We start from the raw sequence: 24,937 nt of genomic DNA on the forward strand, positions 1-24,937 counted from the left end.
TTACTTACTTTACTATTTAATATGTTACTTAGTACATGTTGCTATTTTTAATTGTTTGAAATATTTTTTTTAATATTTTGTAAATAAATCATGACATGGACCTTATTTGGAGTACGCAGAGGCTTAAATGGTGTCACAGTACCAATTAAGCCCATGCCAGACTTTTGACTTTTTTCATAGAATCTACTACTATTTCTAATGAAATAATGAATACATTTTCAAATGAGACATAAATCTTACTTTATAAGAAATTATCTCCCTTATAAATCATGTCAGTATCCATGAAAAACACCTGAACTTAGATTTTGGTGGGTTGTTACACTTAGAAGTAATCAAATATAATATGTTACATTAATTTGATTATGTAATTGAATTAGTTACATTACTTATTACATTTTAAATAGGATAACCATCTGTAACCTATTACATTTCCAAAGTAACCTTCCCCAACTCTGATTATTCTTATTCTTATTATAATAATAATAATTATTATTATTGTTATTGTTGTTGTTTAAAACAAAGATGAAAAGATAGACCACTCAGGTGGAATACAAGATCTTTACAGTTTGGATTGAACACACTGCAGAGCCAGTGGGAGTTACTTTTCTCTCCGCCTGTACAAAATCTTTGGCCTGCTTACGTCGTGACGCGGCTCCTCCCCGTATGCAAAACACCGCTGGTATCCGGAAATTAACAATCCCGTGATGTCAGGGGAGAGCTAATTTAGCATCGGAATGACCAAAGTGCCTTTCTCGATCAGTGTTTTAAAACTTATTCAGCGCTTACTGTCACTTTCAACCGACAGTTTGGCTCATTTGTCGTGTACTGACATGAGGTTAGCGGGCTCAGAGGATGTATCCCTTCGCGTTCACAGCGGGATGAAGGCTGTCACAGGACCGAGCTGGATGCCGTTCAGTTAGTTAGCCTCTCCGGAGTCCGAGGTCAGATTTGTGTGCCACACAAGCTAGTGGTTAATACGCTAATAACAAGTTAATTACAACGCTACATTCCGGTGCTCGGTGTGGAGAGCCATGGCGCGGTTAATGCTGGAGCAGCTGTCAGATTTCGGGGACTATACTGGCAGTAAAGAGCTGATTGAGACCCTCAAACTGATCCATAACGAGCATAAAAACAGCCTGTCAAATGTTCGCCTGAGCCCAGATGGACGTCACATCCATGTCATCCCCTGCAAACCTAAGGTGGGTCTTGTGACTTTTGACAAATATGAAAGACCTCAGCTTGCCCAGAACCAGAAGAAACTGGATTTGTGTTTGAAACGAACCGCGTCCATTGTGGATATTTTATATTTGGACAATAATAATAACAGCAGTAGCAGCAGCAGAGACGCAGCAGCTGTGGCAGTGGTTTATGAGAATGGAAAAGCTGAATTCTGGAGATTCCAGGAGTGCAAAGGTGGCTGGCATCTCCTGCAAACATCAGACTTGTGTAACAGTCCCCGAGCCCGAGTGGTATCTGTCTGTGCCTGCTCTAATCTTATCATTTGGTGTGAGGAGAGGCCGCCCTCTGAAAGCTCCCCAGCCCTCACCTCCACGAGGAATAAGTTAAGATACTGTGTTTGCAGAAGGGACTTTGAGGTGGAGGAGGGTGCTGTCAGCTTGGGTGGTGTGAAAATCGCCCTCCACAACAACCCTAAATTTACTGTGGTCAGCTCAGGTGAATATGTGCATCTCCTTCCTGACATCAAAGTGAAGCCTCTGTTGAGCATCTCCAAATTTTTCCTCTCTTGGCACCCTCGCCATGACACCTTCAGGGTCAGCACCACATGTAAAAACACTCCTCTGAAGAAGCTGTCTGCTAAAGAGTCTGATTTCAGGAGGTTGGTGACGGACTGTTTGGGGTATTTATCAGCTCTTGAACCTCCTGAGATCTACGACTTCTCTCCCTCACCCTGTGGGGGCCTGCTTCTCCTGCTGAGCACCGGCTGGGTGTGTCTCCTGCAGAAAGACGGCATCCTGCGGCAGGTATACAAACTGGCAGACAACTGCTTGGTGAAATACGGCACACACACTAGCCTCTGTGTATACCAGGACACCCTGGCACTTGTGATAGGGCAAAATCTTCATCTGATAGACTTGAACTGTGGCAGAGAGCTGGAAAAGATCATACTGAAGAGAGAAGGGTTATTATATGTAAACAAGGCTGACATATGGATACCGCACCTGCTCTCAGAAACTGGAATTTTTGTGGTGGTGCACCGAGATACAGACACCAGAGATTGTAACTCTAAGATGAAGCCATCTCCTTTCAGCACAGTAGAGAATATCCATCCTGAAGCCCTCCTGGTGGAGGCAGTCTTTGAGGAGGCCTGTAAATACTACCAGCAGAGGAGCCTGAGCAGCACCCAGCTTACTGTGGAAGCCCTCAAGAAAGGAGGTAGGTTCCAGGCTCCCATTTCTTTAGCCTCCATTCTCAGGAGCTACCTAAGCACGGGGTTAAAGCAGAAGAGCGTAGAGCTGTCCCAGAACGGAGGAGGTGGATGTATAGCAGGGCAAGACAAACTAATGGGCTCTCTGGAGGCTGAGTTAAAGGCTCTAGTCTCTCTGGAGGAGGTGAAGGGGAGTTTAGTGAGAGGAAATGTTAAAGAGGTGGAGGCGGTATGTGAGAGTCTAGTTGAGAAAGAAGTAACCAGGCTGCTGGCATCCTTGGAGCTGGATAAAGAGTCTCTGCTCTACCTCAACTCCATCTTCAATATCTTCCCTTGCCAGGCGTGGAGGGCAGCGCAGGCTGCCCTACAATTGCACTACAATGGGAAGGACTCTCTGTCCAGTAGGGCTCCCCCAGACGTGTGGAAAACTGTCCTCACTCCCACTCCAACCTGCAGCTCCCCAACCTCCCTCCTGCTCACAAATGGTGGGCTAAAGCACAAGCATAACCTCAAAGGTGGTCACCTCACTAATTGTAAATCCAACTCTACAAGCTCCACTTCCCCAGCTGCCCTGCCTGTGTTTGAGCTCCTCTGCTACTCAGTTTTCCACTTCCAGCCCACCTGGCTGCCGAGGTTCCTGGACCTCGCCCAGCAGCAGCAGGGCTCTGCCAGCCTGGGCCTGAGCCTGGCCTCTTCCTCTTGGGGCCTCTCATGTGGTAGAGGAGGGGAGAGTGGGGAGAACAATGTGCCCCTCTACAAGCGAGCGCTGAGCGTTCTTTCCAGCCTGAGCCCAGACAGAGAGCAGCAGCAGGACTTGGAGGTGGAGCTGCTGCTTGTCAGTGGGCGGCCCAACGCCATCCTCCAGGCTCTGAGGGTCCTCATCTGCAAGCAGCAGTGGGAGCGGGTCACGCAGGTAGCTCAGAAGTTCTGCAAACAGAGTCCGCTGCTCAATAAGGAGATCTTCACGACCCTACTCTGTGAGGTGGCCCAGCACAGAGACCTGGACCCCTACCTGGACCTTCTCTGGACGCTGTGCCCAGAGGACCTCACTGTCACCACAATTCTTAACTTGGTGCTGAAAAACCTCCCCTCCCCTAACAACCCTTCTCCCTCATCCTTCTCCATGTCCAACGCAACCTCCACATCCCCGGCTACCTTTGCAGACTCGCAGAGCAGTCAGTTGACCATTGGGCTGTTGAAACCTCTGCTGAGAAAAGTCCTTCAGAGGGAGACCAAGCCCAGTCAGCGCTACGCTGACATCCTCCAGTCCCCATCATATCCCCCTCCAACACTTCCTCGTCAGCCTGTGGAGAGACAGAATACCGTCACAGACCCCATCACAGACTCACCTCTATGAAGTAGTGTGTGTTCGGTTTAAACAGTAATGACAATCAAATAAACAACATAATATCATGTTAATGCAGTTACTTGTGATATTTGTTATTGTGATTTTAAATTCATCGGTAATGTCAGATGAAGTACGACTACTAGAAACTGAAATGACTACTGAAGATCTTACCAGTGTAAATACTGCAGTTAATTGCAAGTCTTAATGTGTATATAATGTACCTGCAAAGTTATTTATCTCTTCAGCATTAAATGTACGTGGATAAGAAAGTTATTGCATCAAATTAGCTTAGCCTCTATCAATAAATAATGATGTATTGAATTAAAAGCCACTAACTCCCATTTTTGGGGTTTATCTCTCTTTGCCTTTTAAAATAACTGACGTCTGCTAATTGTAGCCAAGTTCAGCTGCCTTTCAATTGTTGATGTTCAAGTGTATTCACACAGCGGATAATCTACTGAGTGTTATCCAGACAAGCTGGCCTTTGTGTTTGAGTGTTTGTTTTAAGTGAGGTATGATTTACAAGAGGAGAGAGGGGGTCCAAGGTTCCTTAACTGACTGGTTAACATATTATGAATGTTCAAACATTAAGCTGGTTACTATGGCCTCAACCAGACCGTGTACAACCTGTAAACCAAACCCCAAACAGTCTGCTCACCAGTCTGTTTTTCTATTCCTTGTTCATTTGGAGACACCATCTTGTCCACTGTGCTCCTTGGCAATCCAGCTCACAGGACATTCCAGACAGAATACCAAGTAAAAGTGACTCACAGTTGACTTTAAATTCAATTTCGGAGGTAATTCTGTTAGGATCCTAGTGTGAGTGAGGCACGTTGTGACTAACACAGTCGGCCTGCTGCTTGCATAAGACCGTGTACGACCTCCTTCATGGAACCAGTCAGTTTAATGTCATTAAAGATGTTAGGCCCTCTGTCTTGCCCCTGTTAGTTGCTCTGAAACTGATTGCACTTTTCTATCCCCACAGTCAGTATTGTTTTTACCATACTTTTTATGCTTCTGTTGAAATGAATGTGTTCTGATTAAGTGCTGTAAACAAAAGTATATATAAGTAGGCTACCTACTCATACATCTTTCTCTGATGTCTATGGTTATGCTTTTTAGTCAAAGAAAATGTTTTAGTTTTTTTCTTGTATGTAAATATGAAGCCCTCTGAAACAAACTGTTATTTATTTTCTATCAATCTTTGGAAAACTACCAAAATGATAAAGGATAAAGGTGAGGTTGTGACAGAAAACCTCCTCTGACAATCTGACTCCAAAATGCTGCAGAACTTTCAGAATGCCTTTCACTGCACTGTTCTTCATTTACAGGTTAGTGTCACATTTCTGCTGTGTCTCAGAACTCATACTCTGGACAAATAGCTGGCGGTATTGAACAAAACCGCTTGACTCTGAGTTTCATATGTGGAAAACAGCTACAGTAAGAAGCTGCATTTTTATAACATTTTAAGTTCTTACTTTTGTGTGATTGCTGACTGCAGCTGGTATATTAATAATGTCATTCCAGGTTTTGTACACTTGAACAAGCATGACAATCTCTGTGCAGCTGAAACCAATACAGCACCGTGAGTTTTTCCTGTGTACCAGATGTGTCTTAGCTCAAGTGAAAGTCCCTGACTTGCCCAGACAGGCCACACAGCCTTACATTATGACTGTTGATGTTAAATATTAATTTAGTTTAATTACTGGAATTGTTTTCTGTCAACAAATAGGAATTCCTCCTGGATTAGCCTGATAACTGTACTTTGCTGACTTTTTTTTGGTGATACTCTTTTTGCGGTATTTGAAAAAAAAAATGTGTACAAGTATTTAAGAACGAATGCTGTATGCTATTAAACTGAAGATAAAACTTCTTTTTGCTGCCCTGAGTTTTACATTTCAAGTCACCTGACCTGTGTACAGTGTAATACAATCCATTGCAAAACACCGACAATGTTCACTGGTGTTCATTACACTTTTTATTTCACTGTGGCATTGTCATTGTCACCTACCTGCCAAGTCCCTGTTGCCACAAATTGCTGTAGTTCTTGTTTTGTTAGCTCTGTCAGCATATTCCATTCACACAACTGCACAATGTTAAATCTAGCTGACAGATCATACACTATTCAGTCTCAAACAACTAAAGCGCCAACTGCCAAGGCTGGTGTGCTCTTTTTAGTTTTGTTCACTTTACAGTTAATTCAGTCTAACCTGAAAACAGGCAAACAGTGTACTGGTTTAAAAGCATAGCTATGCAAACAACACAATAATGCATTCATATGATCCACTGCCCCCATTGCTTTTTTTTCTGCCATGGACAAATCCACTTACAGCTGTAGTCCTGTGTGTGTGTTGGTGTTTAGTGAGTGTATGTGAGAGAGAGAGCCACAAGATGGATTTGAGTGTGTAAATGCACTCAAATGTTTCCATGGTCAGGGCCTTTAAGAGGAATGTTCAGTCGCTACCCATTAAGCTTCTGAATCAGAGGTTGCTTCTTAACTAACTCTGATCATAACAAAAGCAGAAGCAGGACACAGAGTTCAGGCCCTGGTCTTCACAGCAAATTGGCAGGTTCCACATCAGGATGGGAGGATATAATCACAGAGGTGGAAAAGAGTATAGGGTAATAAGAGTCTTCTACAGAGAGCTGTTATAACTGTCAAACTGATACCTAACATTCCTCATACCTTCAGCTAAACTCCTTTTTTTACTTCTCGCTCTTACCTTCTTTTCTTTCACTCTCACCTTGCCACACACATTCTGTGTATCACCTCTCATATTACAAGGTTTCGAGTCGTGCCAGTGCTGTAATGCCATCGATTTATATGTTCTAATTATAGACGGCATCCTGTAAACAATAAGCAGACACTTGCCGGCCCTGCTTGCTGCTCTGTCCTCTGCTCGTCTCTGAACAGCTGACTAATGAGTCACAGGGATGAATGCATCAGGAGAGGGCTAACTGCATTATAGGACATTTTCATCACTTACATTAATGGGCCCCTCAACCAAGAATTAATTAGTGTTTCACACAGGTCAGAAATAGCAACACAAATGCATGTAGAGACTCAAAATACCTTTAAGGAAAGCTGATACTTCTGTCGTCTAGTTAATGCAGTCTACAGTTTTAATAACCCCACTGCTGTTCATGTATTATTTACCATGATTCAACAATACACAAGTCCATGGATCATAATAACTCCTCATATTAAATTTGGACTTTTCCCCAAAGGTTTTTATTTCATCTGTATGGAGATCAGTTGAAGGGATTGATGTATCAATTATGCAAACAACCAGGGTCATTACTAAGACGTAAGACTGCATGAGTGTTCCCCCCTAAAAGTTACATTGTTGCGTTAACACTCTAACAAAGTGTCCCCAAAATTATATCAGTTTTTTATTTTTAATCAATCCAGCTGCAGTAAAATTCCCTGCATGATTAAAAAAAGATATATCTGTATAGGCCTACCCGTAATTATTTGAGCTGTATTCAAAAATGGAACCAAAGGTAATAATATTGTCAGATCTAAAATTATAAGTTAAATCCTTACATCTTCCCGGGCAACCAGCTGCTATCATTTTCTCTTATACAAATTCTTCAGTGTCATGAGTGTGAACTTATGGATGGACTGTTGTAATGAGACAGTGTTTCATAAGAGTAATGCAACACTTCATGATCATAAAGAAACACAAACTCTGACTATCTTAATAAATCCTATCATTTTATACAGATGGGTGACCCCCAAAGAACCCCTACAGTGAAGGGATCTTGGTGCTGTTATCCTGTAAGGGGGGATTTTGCTGGCATGCTTTGGGTCCACTTGTCCCCCTTGAGGGAAGGGTCACAGCAAATCAATACAAAGTTGTTCTGAATGATCACCTTTATCCCATGATGAAACATGTTTATCCTGATGGGAGTGGTCTCGTCCAGGATGACAATGCCCCCACTCAGAGGGCACGAGGGGTCACTGAATGGTTTGATGGGTATGAAAATAAAGTGAATCATATACTGCAGCCTTCAGAGTCACCAGTCTCTAGGCCTTTGTGTAGATCTACAGTACAAATGTAATGTACTGTTAACTATGTCTGTGAAGTTCATGCTTACAAGTAAGATAGCTGCCGTACCGTGATGTCAGAGTAGTGACTTCACATATAAAATAATATTAATTAAGTCTTTACAGATGTATGTTGGGACTGTGCATAATCTGTACTAATCCTTGGTTTCTGACAAACTGTAGCAGTGTGATATATGTTCATGTGAGATCCAAAGGGACAGACTAAGTACTGTGAATGCCCCTTTCATGGTTTGTGTGGAAAATAGACACTGACTGACCTCTGAGATTCCACTCATGTTACGGCTAAAAGGTAGAAAAATGCAGAGCTGAGCAGTGATAACTTTTATTTACAACAGTGTTGACAGAAATCTTCACAACATGTAGTCACACTAGACCATGTAAAGTGCTGTGTACCAGGAAATAAAACACAATTTACAATTGAGTACAAAGTAGTACAAAAAAATCATCATCATGAAATCAGTCAAAATCAGACATTACAAAAAACATGTTTGCAAACAAAATGGTAACAAAAAGATAGTTGCACTGTACAATTTTACATACAGTTACATCAGTCACATTTTTGTCACACCAAAAAGTTTATCCATCTCTTGAATCATAGAAATTTCATAAGAAACTGTGCTCTGATCACCAATAAAGTGCAAATATATTTAAGAATTTAGTTTAAATGGGTTTTTCATTGTAAGTGGATTGGCAAATCAATACATTAAATACATACAAAACATGTGAGTAATACAATAAATGCAAATCTCTTTGAAATGTTTTTTTAAATTATGAAAACAATAATCCCTGCAGATTCCTTTATGCCCTGTTTGCCCCTGAGATGTGTGTGTTTATATGAACTATGCTGTATCATTTGTCTATCAACTGTCTCTCTTGGTCCACCCTAAAAAGACTTAAGAATAAAACACAGCTCTTCTTCTCAGAGTTTTTTTTTTTTTTGCCATAGTGACAATGTGCCACATCTATGCAGATGCAATGTGTTTTTATCTTGTAAAGCGATGCCACAGTTTTGTGCTCAGTCTCGCATGCTCCCCTTTCAGGTCATTTTCATCTGGGCCCGTGGGATGTGATTCATGATTATGCGGTCCCTGGGAAGAAAGACATTAACTTCAGTCAAAGTCAATCCAGAAGAGTGAAAAGAATCCATCATGTGATTCTTGCACAACATATGAATGCATGGATATGAGATTAGATTTAGAAGATGTGTGTTTGTAAGTTTATAGCATGTGCTACTTACTCATAGACATCAGCGTACTTCATTTTCCTGTAGTACTTGGCTAGTTTGATAGAAAAGATGATGCTGGGGATGAAGAAGAGAATGCACCAGCCCAGACTGAACCAGAAGGCATTCTAAAGAGAGAGAGAGAGAGAGAGAACGTGAGTGAATACAATGCAAAGATGAAGAAAAATAACAGTTTAAACAAACACCATTTTCAAACTAGCTCCTATTCTACAGACGGTATTAAGATGCACTGCTGTAGGTGGAGCTAACAACTTCTGTTCCTCACCAGAGACTCCACCATTTGCGAGCAGAGGATTATCTCCACCGAGTCCACAGCTCCTGCCACTGGCCCACAGCGGCCCACCTGCTGCGTGATCTGATGTGGAGTGTACATATCAGCCACAGTGCAAAAAAGGTATACTCACAAACACAGAAATACTGCGCAAGCGTTTAAACAATGACAAACTTTACCGTGACATTGGCCCAGTCAGCATAAGCGATGAAGTAACTCAGCTGACAGTCCAAAAACTTTCTGCTCTCCTGGGGATCCGAAGAGAGAGAAAAAGAGTAAATTCCACACATTTTCTCCATGCCTTACAGTGGGAAATCATGAGGAATCAGTGGAACGCCTAGCCGTTTCAGCCAGTGGAGTTCTGGGTAAATCCTCTGAAATGACCCATAAATAACTGAAATAGCACTGTGATTAGGCCAAGCAAGTTTATTTATGCAGCACATTTCATGCACAGAGGCAATTCAAAGTGACCTCACATAATGCATTGAAAACATCAAATGGGATATAGAGCATGAAATATTGAAAGGCTAATTTAAACAATACAGACTGTACTTATAGAGCTATTTTAAAAACTTTCAAGTTAAAGTCAATCCTGTAGCAGCTGATGACTAAATGCTGTTTCTCAGTGTGTGTGTGTGTGTGTGTGTGTGTGTGTGTGTGTGTGTGTGTGTGTGTGTGTGTTGGACTCAGGAACAGCATACCACTACCACGTGACCCAAGAGGCTTCATATAGTACAACAGTAGCAGACAATAATACCTCAGAATCTATTCTGTGACACACATGGAAGATGGTGTGATGTGTTCATTTTTCAAATTTGTGTCATATTGACCCTGACCTCCTAAAGCACATCTGGAAGGTAGCTTCAAGTTACCAGCTAAAATCCATGCATAACCTCAATTCAAGACATCTATCTATCTATCTATCTATCTATCTATCTATCTATCTATAAGTCATATACTGATAATGTGGAACGAACAAGCACAGTGTTTAAACAGCAAGCAACGCACACACACTGACTAACTGAGCCATGACGCCTTCCCCCTCACCCCTCACCCCCTCTGGCTAAATGACTGACCGACCACAGGCATTAAAGGAACCACATGGAGCACTTTCTCTCCTGACTCATGTGACTCGTGGCTGTACTCACGGTCTTGACGATCTGTGTCATATTTGTGTTGAGGAAGTCTTGTGCTGCTCCCACGTTGCTCAGCACCTCCCCCACTGTTCCCTGGAAAAAAAGGAAAGGGGGAAGAATGAGCCACTGAAAGAAAGAGAAAATAATCATCTCAATTCTTGGTAGCTGCCAAGTATTAGTCAATGTACTCACATTGATTTTTTCTGTTATGAATTGAAGGCTCTGGATGGTTGAATTCAGCTTCTCCTAGAGGCAAAAGAAGTGAATGTCTTTGTTTTAAGTCTGTTAAGTCAGAATGGTCAGCACGGGAAAAATTAGGATCTTTGGAGGAGAGATGGCAGCCAAGATAGAGTAAGTTACTCACTAGTTTTGGGAAGATGGTTGTTTCAATATCAATCTGGATTTGCCTCAGGTCATTGGCCTCGTTTCTTAGCCCCTTCTGAGTATCATCGTTTGTCTAGATACAAGTAAATAGTTCATTAGTACATGGACATTAAAAAAGACATGTGATGTCTTAAAAGTGCAGAAAATCTGAGAAAATCATACAATATCAACAGAGGATAATGTGTTAATTTCTCATGACTCACTTGAGTGTCAGCAAGCTTGTCAAGTTCATCTGCTGTTGTATTCAGATTGATGCTGGAAATGTTGTTCATCTGGGAGAGAGAAACAAGACACACTAGATGCAAAACACATATAACACACAACAGTAAATCTACACAAACATGTGCAAGCCCATGAAACAATGCCTACCTGCTGTGTGACAGAATTGAAGTCAACATTTTTAGCCTTGGTAGAGAAGCTGCTGAGTTGGTTTTTATCCTCAGGTGTCAAAAATGTAAAGTCGGGCAGAGTGATGTCTGTATTTTCGAACTGCTGCTCAATCTCTTCAGTGTACTGTGTGTATGAGAGAGACAGAGAGAAGGAGACAAACATTATGAATGGTGACATTTTGTCAGACAAAGGCCAGGAATTTCAAACTAAACTTGAAATATCAAATAATAACAAATGGAAAAAATGACAGTAAGGAAACTCACTTTAGATACATTCAGTAGATCTCCGAGGTTGATAAGCTCAGACAAGTGAAGTGTTGACCACAGAGGCTGGTTTCTCTCACAGTCACTGTTAACATTGAGATTGAGTAAATTCATTTAATTTGTATCTATTCAAGACGTTAAATGACAAAACAAATATCAATCACACAGAGAATAAAACAAACAGATCACATTTTTCTGTGAGAGGTGGATTAGGATTACATACCTATAAATACCAGAGAGTGTGATGTTGCTTTCAACTCCTATATTTTCACTTATATCCAGCCCTGGAATTAAACCTGGAGTATCAATAAACTGTGGAGAGCAGGAGTAAGAAAATTAATATATTTAAAACACCACCTGTAGCATCTTTGTATGTGCAGTACATGTGTGTTGCAGGTATTTGAATGTGCGTGGCTACCTTTAGCAGTTTTCCATTGTCCCAGGGCTGACAGACCAGCGTGTACGTGTTCCCGCCCACCAGGAAGAGCAGTATCACCACTATCATGAGCAACCAGCAGAAGAGGAAGCTGAAACCTGCACCACTGCAAAACCACAGTTTGAAAAGTTTGACGTCACCCTTCATAGTGGCACATTAGCTTACTATTGAAAGCCAAGAACTCACATCATGAAGAAGGTGCCTCCGCAGTCTGCTGTGCAGGAACGCTTTGTGGGGTCAGATTTGGGTTTCAAACCAACAGGGCCAAATAACAGACCCAGGACATTACATACCACCACTAGAAGGACGATGCAGCACAGGGCTATACTCACTCCCCATCTGAAAAAAGTGTACACACACAATGACTAATTTGTGTCTTTTTCTTTCACTGATCATGTGTGTTTTGGTTCCTCGGCTCATTACCTGATGTGCTCAGCTGTCTCAACATGTGGGGTGATGTTGCGAAGTTCTGTCTGCACCTGATTCAGAAAGTCTGATGCATTGGTCAGAACAGATAAAGGGATGTCACTGGCCACCTTGGAGATCTGTGTTTTTATTTCCTCCAGCTGCTGCTTGCTGCCTGAAACACAAACACACAAACACGCACAAATGAAAGATGAATATTTTTCAATAAATCAATGTATTGAGGGACTAATATTTCAACATTTGACAATAGTGTTTTGCTCACTCACTTTGAACTACATCTTTGGTGTCATTAGTCACCTTCTGGGAGATGCGGTTGTAGTAATTCTCCACCTGAAGTGAAGACAAGCAGTACAGGCCAATGAGACACAGGAAACTTAATAAACAGTGAAATAGTTTTAAAATATGATCTTAGAAATGTGTTTTTCTTTCAAGCTCTTTTATATAAATAAGTATCTTTGTTGCAGTCAGCCAGTAATTTAACACTGGTTACACACATCAACATCACTTTGGTGTACAAGGTAAAAAAAAAAATTCAAAATCCATTCATCATTTTATTACATTATTTTTGGTCAAAACTTGTTCTCAGTTTTCTATACACTTGTTCTGAAATGTTAAGGCCGTCAAGATTTATTGATATTGGGATGTTATTGTGTTTTGTTTTGTTTTTTTTCAGAATTCACTGACCTCCTTAATTTTGGATGTAAGATTAGTCTTGATTACTTCATCTACCGCAGACTCGAACTCACTCAAATTGGGACTCTATGGAGAACAATGACATACATACACACAATGTGACAAGCAATCACATGTACTGTAAATGCTATACCTGAAAAAAAACAGAAGGGGGCAGCAGATTTCAGTAAAAGAAGACATCACCATAAAAGTTATTCTTGATTTTTTTCAAAGAGATACAGGGCTGTATGAAAATGCAGTGTTTCAAAAGATCCTGAAAGCTGTCTCGCTCCTTTTTTCCTCAATGTTTTATTCTTGTGGTCATAATGGAGGAGAGGAGAGGAGAGGAGAGGAGAGGAGAGGAGAGGAGAGGAGAGGAGAGGAGAGAGGAAAGGAGAGGAGAGGAGTGGAGAGAGGAAAGGAGAAGAGAGGAGAGTGTGTCAGAGTTAGGAGTGTAGGGCCCGCTGGTGGTCGAGTGGTTAAGAGTGCATGCCATGTACACAGCAGACCCCGGTCACATCCCCCTTTCTCTCCCATAATTTCCTGTCTCTCTACTTCCAAATAAAGGCGTCTATGTCAGAGAAAATCTTTTTAAAAAGAGTTTAAGAGTGTAGGAGGAATAGAGAGGAACAGATGGGAGGATGACAAATCAGCTGTTAAGACAAAGCCAAAAATGAAGTGTTGCTATTATGTGTCACACTGTCTCTCAGCTTGCGTCAGACATAGTTTGACGGTATAAATGAAGTTCCTAGTACCTCATAATGACATTTGGTTGAACTTGTAACAGGGCTGAGTCATTCTTAGCGTTGATAGGGCTAGATGTTCAGACTGACCTCATTTTATTGTCTTAGTTGTTTGTCCATGCAAGAAGAAAACAAAAGGAAAATGTACTTGATGTTATTAATCAGTGCTTACAGTGATGGAGATGTCCACTGCAAGTTGCTGTAGCTCTGGCTTCATTGTGTCACAGTCAGTGCACTTTGGGTCAGACAAGGTCTGGTTAATTTCATCCCTAACAACATTGACCCTGGCCTGGATGGAGTCCATGCTGGACTGCAGCTCAACCAATGATGAATTCAGCTTTTTCAGCCCCACACTGGTGTTTTGAGTTTCTGTTCATACAAGTAAAAACACACATATAAGTCAGTGAATCCACACATTTAGAAAAGTAATGATTTTAAGACATTCATCTATGATGTTTTTGATGCTACGTGGTTCTAATTCAAAAAATTTTAAAGTTAACAAAAGCCAGCTACTGGAACTTTCTTAAACTTTTCTAAAACTACAAAGAGAAATAAATAGATATTTTTATATTGTTATATTAAGCCTATTCTGTGTTACTCTAAGAGTGGATATGCAGTGTTAAAAACATGCCAGTAAATTATGTATCAGAAGTTAATTTCTTCTTGGAAAGGAAGCCAGAGAAATGATAACTATACTCAATTAAAAAGCCAGAAGGATTAGCATTTAGGATTGTATTTATTCATTTGTAGCTATCTGTTACAAGAGTGCACAATGCCAACATTGAGGCTACTCAAGCCTAGCAGTTCATTCTACTTAAAACTGAACATTTGCAAACATTTTATCAAAACTGTTACTGTCATTTTTTTTACAATGTCCTCTAGATTTCAATAAAACCCTAGATGGGCTTTTAATTATAAAATGCCAGCAGCAAGTTATGCTCCATATCACAAATAGACATGTCACTAGCTTTTTGCATCTTTTTCATCTTGTAGGCGAACTAATAGTAGATCGCTTTAAATGAAGATGTGTCTTACCACTGATCCTGACACAGCACATCCACATATTTTACTCAAACTCAGTCTTAAAGCAGACCTACTGGGCTGTCAAACGTGCAGTGATTAAAATGGTTTACTAATTCTAATGGAGGCTTTTTGGAGCCAAAGTATTGATGGATCAGACTCCATATTAAAAGACTCAAATGTGATTATGACATCAATACTTTCGACTGAGGGTCTTATTTCTTATGGGGTTTTTTTTATCATATCATAAAAAGATGGTCACCAATAATGTTGCTTTTGATTTTGAGTTGAACTTGTTGATTTCTTTTCTTTATATTTATATTTTTAATGAATACTTCATACGGCATTAAATATTTCAACATGAGAGTAAGAAGTAAAATACAGTGCAGCAGGGCTCAGCCACACTAGCACAAGCATTTACATGCTTTGACAGGATAGAGTATGCAGGTGAGTTGTACCTTGATCCAGAAGTTTAATTGAGTGCAATGCTTGGTCCACAGTGCCTCTGAAGCGTTCCTGGAACTGTGCACCCAGCTGAGGTCCAATATCTGTTTCACATACACAAACAGGTATGAGATCTTTAACCTTTAATGAACAGACCAGAACAGAAACTGTATGGTGGCAGTTAGAGGAAACAGGATTGGTTCCTTAGTTCCTACATTATAAGTTCCCTGTTCTTACCATCTAGATTTTTTGTAACCTCTTGAACGGTCTTTTCACTCTCATTCACCACAGAGTTGATTTGCTGGAGACAGGCAGAGGAAAAACAAACTGTTTTAAAGTGCATGCACTAGATATGGATTGAAATACAGTATGTCACGGGCTGATTACACACACTAATCATGCTTAGAAGCTTTTGCAAATTAGGAAAGACAAACAGAACACAATCCAGCCTTTCCCATCAACCTTCTCTCACCCTTATATATTGAGATAAGTGTATTGACACTGCAGAACAAAGAGCAGGCCCTTAATCAATAGGCTGACTGTTTGCATCACACACAAAAGCTTACAACTCACAGCAGGCTGAACAATGACACTTAATGTGACGAATACTATACAAGATATACTAACTGACTAAGATTTATGGTCTTAACATAGTCTTAACTTTGTATGTTTCCATGAACTAGAAGTTTCTGTCTTACCTCAGGCACAGCAGTGAGGAAGGTGTGGAGGTTGTCTATAGTTTTGTTGAGCTCCTCTGTACTCTGGCCCACGCTCACATTGAGGGCCTCGTTACTTCTGAACATGCAGATGTTCCCAGCACTGCAAACAAGAACACACACACACACACACAATTCAGTTTGTGTCATGAACATAATACACATCCAGAGGAGTCACACGCAGTCAGCGAGGCATGCAAATTCAAGCTGTTGCCTTCTGTGCTCATGTCAGATAACACATCATTATGCTGTCCAAAAACATACATGGGCACATACACACACACACACTCACAGGATAATAACTGTGGTGACGAAGGCGCTCCAGTACAGAGTTCTTCTGCGACAATGAATGGAGGACGTCTGCTTTTGATACATCTTCCCACCACATTTGCCACAGCAGCGACAGCACGCGAAGAAGAAACCGACTATGGGCATCAGAATGATGTACACGATGCCGATGGCTATACAGACCAGGAAACCCACCTGATACACCAGGACCTGAGCACACACATGAAATGATACGTATTACTTGAGGCAGTTACAACTAAAACGACACAATATATAATTTTCAAGGCCAGGATAGCATAACAGTGGCAGATCTTTGTGCTCTGTTGTGACGTCAAACACGAGACATCACGAAACAGTAGTCTTACTTTACTGTGGTCAAAGTCCACACTCAGAGTGGATGAAAGAGTCTTCACTAGACATTCATACACACAAAGGTGCTTTAATGGTAAAGACTCTCAGATTACCAGGTCATAGGGATTGAGGAGGGTGTGTCTGTTTTTTCCCATGCCTAGAAATTCGAATAGCACTTCAAATCTAGTTACATTCACATACTTCTCTGAGGACTTCTTGATTTGACTCCACTTTTGATGGGGAAAACTCATGGACCAGTTTCAGGATCAGATCTAGAAAAACACAGGAAAGGAAAATAAGTTGAAAACTTTTTGTGGCTCAGTGCTTCTGCATAACTACAGAATGGACAAAAACACAACTTATAGAGGCAAGGAATACTCAATGTTTTTCTACCACACAGGCCTCCAATTACAATCATCCATGTATAAAAGCCCGGCCACAGGGACAATGTGTCCTGTGCGCCGTTCAAACATCTTAATCTCTTGCATTGTACAAGAGGAAATGTGACACCTAAATCTTGTGGTAACTAGGGAACAAGAAGAGCTTTCAGGAGAGATTAGATGTTTTACACACCAAAAATATATAATAGAAGGCCTGCAATTCATGGTTTCTCTGGACCCTGTTATTGTGGATATTATTCACAAAAGATAATTGAGAAGACACGTAGTCCTGGTGCTGCTCACACTGCTCACACGCTATTTGTGTCGTTCTCACCATCTGTCTGTGTCACTTCAAATTGCAGCCTGTCATAAATGTTCTGGAAATTTGCATATTATCTTGTTGTTTTGCGTCTCCCTTTTAGGCACTGTTTTAAAAAAGCCTCACCTTTATTATTGAGTGTGAGTGTTGTGTAAGAATGTTTTAAAGGAAGAATGTTATTGCTTCTCTTGGGAAAAAATTTTGAAACAGCTTCATGAGCAGGAGCCAAAAGATTTGTGAGTCAGTCTCTAAGACTTTAAAACTGATACAAAAAGAAGCATTATTAACACTTATAAATATATATAATAACTTTATTAATAGTTAATAAATCAGCTGGCTGAGACAAGTAATTAAAATTCATAAATATGTAAAAATGTATTTTGGGTTGCCAGGTTGTCATTTGAGTGAGGGGTCTGTTAATTTGGTGTGTATCCTCTGTCCGCACAGTTTGTTTTAATAACACAACCATTTATTGTTTATCAGTTGTGGAATGTAACTTAGTACATTTACTAAAGTACTGTACTTATAATTTCAGGTAATTCTATTTCACTTGAGTATTTCCATGTTGTACTACTTTATACTTCTATTCCACTACATTTCAGAGGGAAATGTACTTTTTAATCCCTTACACTTATTTCACAGGAATAGTTAGGCTACTACTTTTCAGATTAATATTTTATACATACAACATATGATCAGTTTGTTATATGCATTGTTATAGAGTAGAAACCATATAAGGTGTTAAAATTATCGGTTTTGAAATTATATACATTTTGCTGACAATACTTATGCTCTTTTACTTTTATAGTTTGAATGCAGTTGTGTGTTTTTTCGTTGTGGCATTCCTCCACCACTTTTGTTTACCAGCTAACATTTATTACCCTGGGCATGGTGGTCTTTTGTGTGAAGTGGAAACCTGCAGTTGAACATTAAACCATTTGCCTTATCATACATTGACAGATAGCATGCTCAAACAACCGTTAGCAACTGTGGGTTATCATAAAAGGTTTTGAAATGTAACACAAGTTTCTTTAGACATTACTAAGTGGCTCTTGATTTAAGTTTGATCCTTCATATCCAACAAGATGACCACAATGAGTTTGAACTTGACAAAGGCTCATGTTTTTTTGTCAGTTTGTCTTTGTGACATCAACACCATGCAGGAAGTAACATAGAAAATAGAGAAGGGTTAATGGAGCAATTACAATAAGTCATAGGGACAGAAAACAAGAGGCCTGTCCTAAAAACATTTTAAAAATCAGATAAAGGTTAAAGATTGACTCGATGGGCCAAATTGTTATAGGGAAGTATAGTGAAGGTTAAAACTGATGTCTCACTTTTACCTCTGTAGCAAAACTTTGCCCAGCAGTGGGCATGAAAGCCATAATATTTAAATGTAAAATTGGAGCTGTGCACCTGTTTGCTCTGTCAACTGAAACCTGGATAATGTGACAAATGTCCCCAAACAGAAACTATGAGTAAGTACTCAATGTATCTGAACATGACAGCAGAGATCCAATATTGTTTGATTGATGAGTAAGATTTGAATGACACTGACCTTCAGGAAAGGGGTTGGGCTGGACTGTGTGGAGGAAGGACTGGACCACAGCTTTCATGAATCCAGTGTCCTGACTTGTTGTATCCTTGTAGTACTGGGGCTGGGTAAGGCTCTGTGGGGCCGCTGCTTCCGGACAAGCACCCTGGGGAGGAACTGATTGGGCCAGGCTGAGCCCCAGCAGCAACATTCCCACTCCGGTTCTGAATGGTCCAACACTGCCCTGCCACCTCCATCCCCTCATGTTGGCAGATGAGAAAGGAGGCAAAATACTTGTATGGAGAAAGCAGGTTTATAGAGTGATCACCTCATGGCAAAAGCTCTGTCTTGATGTTCCTGTAAACAAAGAAAAGAGACTGAATACAATGACACAACTCATACAAGACAGGAGAATTAGAGGCTGGAGAAGAAACCCACAGTAACCCACATAGTGCGTCACAGACAAAGAGGTTGTAGCGCAGTTTATTACAAAATGGCACTTGAAAAAAAGAAGTAGGCTACTGCTGTTTTGCAGAAGGAACGCAACAATGACATTTCGTAAATGAGGACTCTAAATGTTAAGTCAACGCCTCTATTCGTGTCTGAGAAGAACAGTGGCCTTTAAGCTCCTGCTTCATACTACTCTTATCCTGAGACTTTCTGTCAGGGAGTAGAAGTGCTGACATTTAAAAGGTACTGGAAAGACCTTGGAAAAAAATCACAGGATATATGATGGATTGAAAAAACCTGTCTGGCTGGGTTTGTAGAGTAAACACACAGAAAAGTTGTGTCCACTTCATGTATCTGCATTCTCTGAAGAGTAGACAGTAAAACATTCATCAGAACGAGGAAAAACATCACAAAACCATATATAAATATCACTTATCTTTCCATGCTCGTCAGCTGTAAGTGTTGTGCGTCTCTTAAACAAATAACTTCATAAGGATAAGGTCAAAGGATAACTAAACACATTTACTTCCTCTATATTCACAAAACAAGCTGTTGAAATCTGAGAAAATGGTCTACCTGGTTTCTCACACAACATCATTATCATTATTATTAGTATAGATAATATGATTACCAAACACTCAGCAGCCTAAGGATATTTACTGTAACATAGTGGATCCTGTAAACAAGCTGAGCAGTTCCTCCAGTTGAGGCATGAGTGTAAGCGGGACAGGACAGTGTAAGGTAAGAGGTAAATGAAAAAAAGTGAATGAAAAGAGGACAGATCAGGCAGAGTAGAGCGAGCATTTAGCTTTTTTCTCTCATTCAACTCACCTTGGTTCGACAGTGCAGTCCAGCTGCTCCACTAACTCAATAAGGGGTGTGTGTGACTCTAACAGTCCTATAGAAACCTGATATGCACTGCCACTGCTGACAAGTTGAAGTTGACTGTGCGCTCGCCTAGAGAACCACTGCCACTAAGAAGAGAGGGAGGGAGAGAAGGGATTGGAGGAGGGAAACAGGGAGGGTCTTTAAAGAGAGAAACAGGGAGAGATAGGGAGGGAGTGACCAGGGCGAAAACAGTGAGTGGGGTGAGAAGGAAGTAAATTACCAACAGGACTACCTTCATCCAAATTTTTTATTATTTCCTGGAATCTGTTCAGTCTGTGTGTGTGTCTGTGGGTAAAGAGCCTGAAATGCCAGTAAGAGTTAAGGAAATATTAGTTACTTTGTGACTTTGCTATTTTATAGACCAGGAAAAGCTAGGAAAGGCAGAATGGATTTTTAGAAAATTACCTCATATCAGGATACAACCATTAATCTCTTAATCTACTGGTTTTAATATATGTATATAGTTTTTAGGATAAAGAGGTTATGTTGGATCATTCAGTCATTCCAAGGAAATCAGTCCACATCTGCAATGGTGTGGTGTACAAACAAGCCACAGCACAGCCCAAAAATGTGCGGGACAAGATGCTGGAACAGATGTGCTTGGGAAAGGGAGTTGAGATAATACACAATATTTAAAGGTTGCCAGGAAATACGGACATTAAGCAAGTGCTGGGAAATTATATCATTCCCAAGTTATCACCATGGTCAAAAATAAAGATATAAAGTATAATTCTGCAGTAGAACAGGCCAAGACAGGAATTTAACCATCATTCCACAGACTGAACTGGCAATAAAATACTTAACACTACCTCTATCTACCCCCACTGTGTTTCCGTTTCCAGTTCAACAATGGCGACTACTGCCGATGCACCACTTTGAGAAGTCTGGACTTCTCTGTTACAGGAATGAGAGAAATCTAATTTGCATGAAAAGGTACACCATTGTGTAATAGGCATAAATCTGATTTTCCTTTCTAAACTCTACTGATGCAAATTAAGTGGAAAGAGTCGTATGCTCATGTCTATCGTCTTCTCTTTTTTTCTCTTATCAGGTGCGCAATCACCTGCCAATCACTCATCCTTGGTTCACCTTATCCTTAAATGTCATCAATTATAGGATGATCTTTTAATCTGCAACTAAGAGAGCGCTTACCACAAGACTTTGGCACGTGGTAGATATCAGGGCCTTCCACTGTTCAAACTTGATATCCTCAATGATTCTGCATTCCTAAGTGTGGCTAACTTATTTTTTTATCCCTTTTCTTCCAGTTTTTATGCTTACTTTCCTCTTTTTTTACTGGCACAGCTAGAGTAGAAAGACCAACCTATATAATTTAATGGTGTTGCATCAAACTGGAATTGCACATGATGTGATTTCTGTAAACATGACATGAGTAAGATATTGAGTCATCTAAGAACATCTAAGAATGCTCTAAAGAGACAAATTAGGAATTAAAAAAGGCAGAAAATGTTGTTTGTGGAGACCACAGCAGAATATTTTTAAAGAGATGTTTTAAGATTTTTTTTTTTTAAATACTCTGATTTAACTAATAATTGGTGTCCAGTATGGGTATTATTCATTTAGAGTTGAGTGGGAGTAGATCATAAAACTTAAGTCCCAAAGCTGTATGGGCTTACTGGGGTTTTTTTTTTTTTGTTTTTTTTTTTTTTGAACGGTTCATTTAGTTCTTGTTTTTTTTTTCAGATTGGATTTGTGTACCATTCTACTGTAAACTACAACAAACTGCCTTATATCTTTATGAAGATTGACATGCCTCTTATGGAGCTGAAAATAAACTTTGTAGTACAAATATGTGCAAATCTCAGTTACTTACAGTATCTTATCATGTTTCAGGACACTTCTGTACGGTCTGATTCACCTGCTTGGCAGAGATAATAAACACCTAACCCCACCTTAGTAGCAATCTATGGGTATGACTATCCATTACATACACTGATATAGTTACAGTTTCTGCCAGTTGTTATTCCTTTTTTCTTGCCAGCCAACATTATATCAGCCCTGCCAAGAAAGACTGACTAACTTGCTAAAAAATGAAATGGCAGCGCGGTTTAGGTCACACTGTGAATGACGTCTTATCTGGTGTTTATCAACTTGGAAACAAGGGCAGCAGTGTTTCAATAAAAAAATCTGTAAACTGTAATAGGAATAGGAGTCCATTTTCCCCATGATTACTGAAGAAAATATAAGTGATCTGTTTTGTGTGCAGTTCCGAGATCAAACCATTTTCACAAAATGCAGATGAGTTTTTCAGTGAAAATTCATCTTTATTGATGCCATACGTTATCAACAATGACAGAAATCTGGCAAAATATATGGATATAAAACCACCCGTATGGCTGCATTGCAATCTCATGTTCAAACAGAACAGCCTGCAGGCTCTGTGTAAATGTATAGTGAGCACATGAGTCAGATACAATAATAGAGAAATTTGTGACAGACTGCTCAGTCTGTACTGATGCTTAGAGAGACACCTGCTGGCAAAATCTGCAAATTGCTATCCGCTGGGGTCTGGGTGCTGTTTGAATCCCATGCATTAGGTAACATTCTCCATTTTACTGTACATATGTAAACAGGAAACCTTGACACAGCAGCTTAAGGTCAATTCCAGTGACATTAAATGTTATTTGATTTTTTTTTCTTGCATTTATCAGTTACTAATTTACGGAGCCCGTAAAGGGACATGGGGAAAATAAAAATAATTAAATGTTTCTGGTGCAGACAAGAAACTTTCTGGTGAGCACAAGATACTTTCTGGTGAGCACGAGAAACTTTTCTCGTGAGCACGAGAAAGTATCTTGTGCTCAAGTATTGCATGCTCGCATGATGTCTGAAAGAAGAGACATTATGCATGGGTTCCCAATCCGACCATTTTTTGTGTATTATTTTATCATTATTATGGCAAAAGAACTCAATTTATGTCCATCAACATTATAATGAATAGGCTATAGGCTTAATATTAGTTTGCATCCAACGTGCTGCATGGACTTCATTACATCTGCTGCATGGCTGCTACCACAAATATGAAATGCAAAGTATCTCGTGCTCACCAGAAACATTTCTGGTGAGCACGAGAAACCAAAGTTGTTTTTTTTTGTCCCTTTACGCGCTTTGTACTGATTTGATAAGTATCTGAAAAACAAGCTTAAAAAACAAGCAACATTGTTTGCACTCAATAGAAGGAAGCAGCTCAATCAGGCAAAAGTAAACTGGCAAGCCGCAACGAGCAGGTTTCGGACTTCACAAAGGTGAGCAAAGTCACTTCAGCTACATTAATTCTATTAAGGTATTCTGTGTAGGATTTGCCTGAAAACAATGTATAGACTCACACAAAAGTAGTCCCTCTCAATCATTTTATGACCCACTAGAAGTATGTGGCAGTGTATTTATTTACAGAGACTCTGCCCTCTGCCTGTATTTCTTTATTATTTACACTTCTGGAAGTCAACCTTTGGGCAGTGGGTGTGTAACACAGGACTTAAGGTGGGGAATCGTAGCATGACCAGGTTACTTCGCTGTCTCTGTCTCTGTGGTATATGTATAAAGAGTGTGTCTGTTTGACTGAGGGTGGGGCTGAGCTACACACACGTAGAGCAAAGAGGCCACGGTGAATAGGATGAAGCTCTGCATTCCCATAAAAAACAGTAATGTGGCAGCTCCCCGCTTGGTTGTGCAGAGGTGTGGACATGTTTATTTGTGCCTTATAACATAACCGCATGAAACAATCAGAAAATAATGTTTTATTTTGCAGATTCATAGTTTTCATTCTGGCAGCTCACTCTCTGCCTTTATCACTTGACCACCACTGCTCTTTCTGACTCGCTCTGCTCTCAGATCCATGTTGATCCATGTTGAACCATGGAGGAGGGGCCAACTTTGTATGCTGTGTTTGCAAACTTCAACCTAAAAGTCCTGCATAGTGTACCTTTAAAGGAGTGAGACCATCATCACAATCATTTCAATATTGCATTTGTCTTTTTATCACATGTGAACCAACCTCAGTGTCTGTTCAGGATATAGCACAGGATATTTCCAGTCAGTTTATGGGCTGATTTGATATGCCCAGTTGCACCAGCCTGTATGGAACAGATTTTGGATAATTTGGATAACCCCAGGTTATATGCAAGCACCAAAATTTGGAAAATTTGGGAAATTTGGTTCAATGGGCTATGAGATACATGTTTTTGGCATATTTATCATTCCCTATGGGATGGGCTCAAAATACTGGTAGACCTATTACTACACACATTCTAAACATACCTACCAAGATTTATGATGACTCGACACATCGTCAGTGGGTTACGGTCAATTTCCTGGTAAGCCGCGCCTTTTGCAAACTTCTTCTGGTTGATGGTGGCCATGCTTTTGACCAATCTTGCAATCATTAATTACAGAAATGTGTATCTCAGTGCCAAAATGCTCTGCACCCAACTTAGTGTTGATAAAAATAAAATCCAAAACTGTTTTATTCAGTTTATGCAAATTTTAAAAAGAAAATCCATCACAGGGAATTTTTATGGTTCAAAGAGTTTTTGTTGTTTTCGTTTTCTTGTAGAGCACATTGAGCTGTTCTTAGCAAGTCAATGAGACTTACTGTGAGGGGGATGTGACCTTTACAAAACTGATTTTTTGCTTTAATTACAGCGCCACCATCTGGCCAATTAGACTCATGTTACTAGGGGAGCACTTGCACATAATTTCCAGCTATTGTGCCAGGTTTCATAGTTACAGCTCATTCCAGTTTATGACAGTTTAAACC

General features: G+C 40.2%; 2 protein-coding genes across 2 annotated transcripts; one reads left to right on the plus strand and one right to left on the minus strand.

Annotated features, from left to right (window-relative positions):
* Positions 1–734: 734 nt before the first annotated feature.
* Positions 735–3,743, plus strand: LOC128372531 (BLOC-2 complex member HPS6). Its single transcript, XM_053332624.1, has one exon. The coding sequence runs from the start codon at positions 1,032–1,034 to the stop codon at positions 3,741–3,743; it is 2,712 nt and encodes a 903-aa protein (XP_053188599.1). The 5' UTR covers positions 735–1,031.
* Positions 3,744–8,355: 4,612 nt separating this feature from the next.
* On the minus strand, positions 8,356–20,185 carry prom2 (prominin 2). The gene is made up of 24 exons (XM_053332926.1): positions 20,104–20,185; positions 18,847–19,179; positions 16,791–16,861; positions 16,243–16,448; positions 15,933–16,053; positions 15,472–15,535; positions 15,249–15,338; positions 13,943–14,139; positions 13,040–13,114; positions 12,622–12,685; positions 12,353–12,509; positions 12,116–12,268; positions 11,912–12,035; positions 11,717–11,805; positions 11,494–11,578; positions 11,210–11,353; positions 11,044–11,112; positions 10,821–10,913; positions 10,649–10,702; positions 10,469–10,549; positions 9,500–9,568; positions 9,315–9,404; positions 9,044–9,156; positions 8,356–8,894 (listed from the first exon to the last, which is right to left on the minus strand). The coding sequence occupies exons 2-24, from the start codon at positions 19,085–19,087 to the stop codon at positions 8,843–8,845; spliced, it is 2,502 nt and encodes an 833-aa protein (XP_053188901.1). The 5' UTR covers positions 19,088–19,179; positions 20,104–20,185; the 3' UTR covers positions 8,356–8,842.
* Positions 20,186–24,937: the final 4,752 nt, after the last annotated feature.

Source organism: Scomber japonicus, chromosome 14 (genome assembly GCF_027409825.1).
Source record: "Scomber japonicus isolate fScoJap1 chromosome 14, fScoJap1.pri, whole genome shotgun sequence".
NCBI classification, from domain to species: Eukaryota; Metazoa; Chordata; class Actinopteri; order Scombriformes; family Scombridae; genus Scomber; species Scomber japonicus.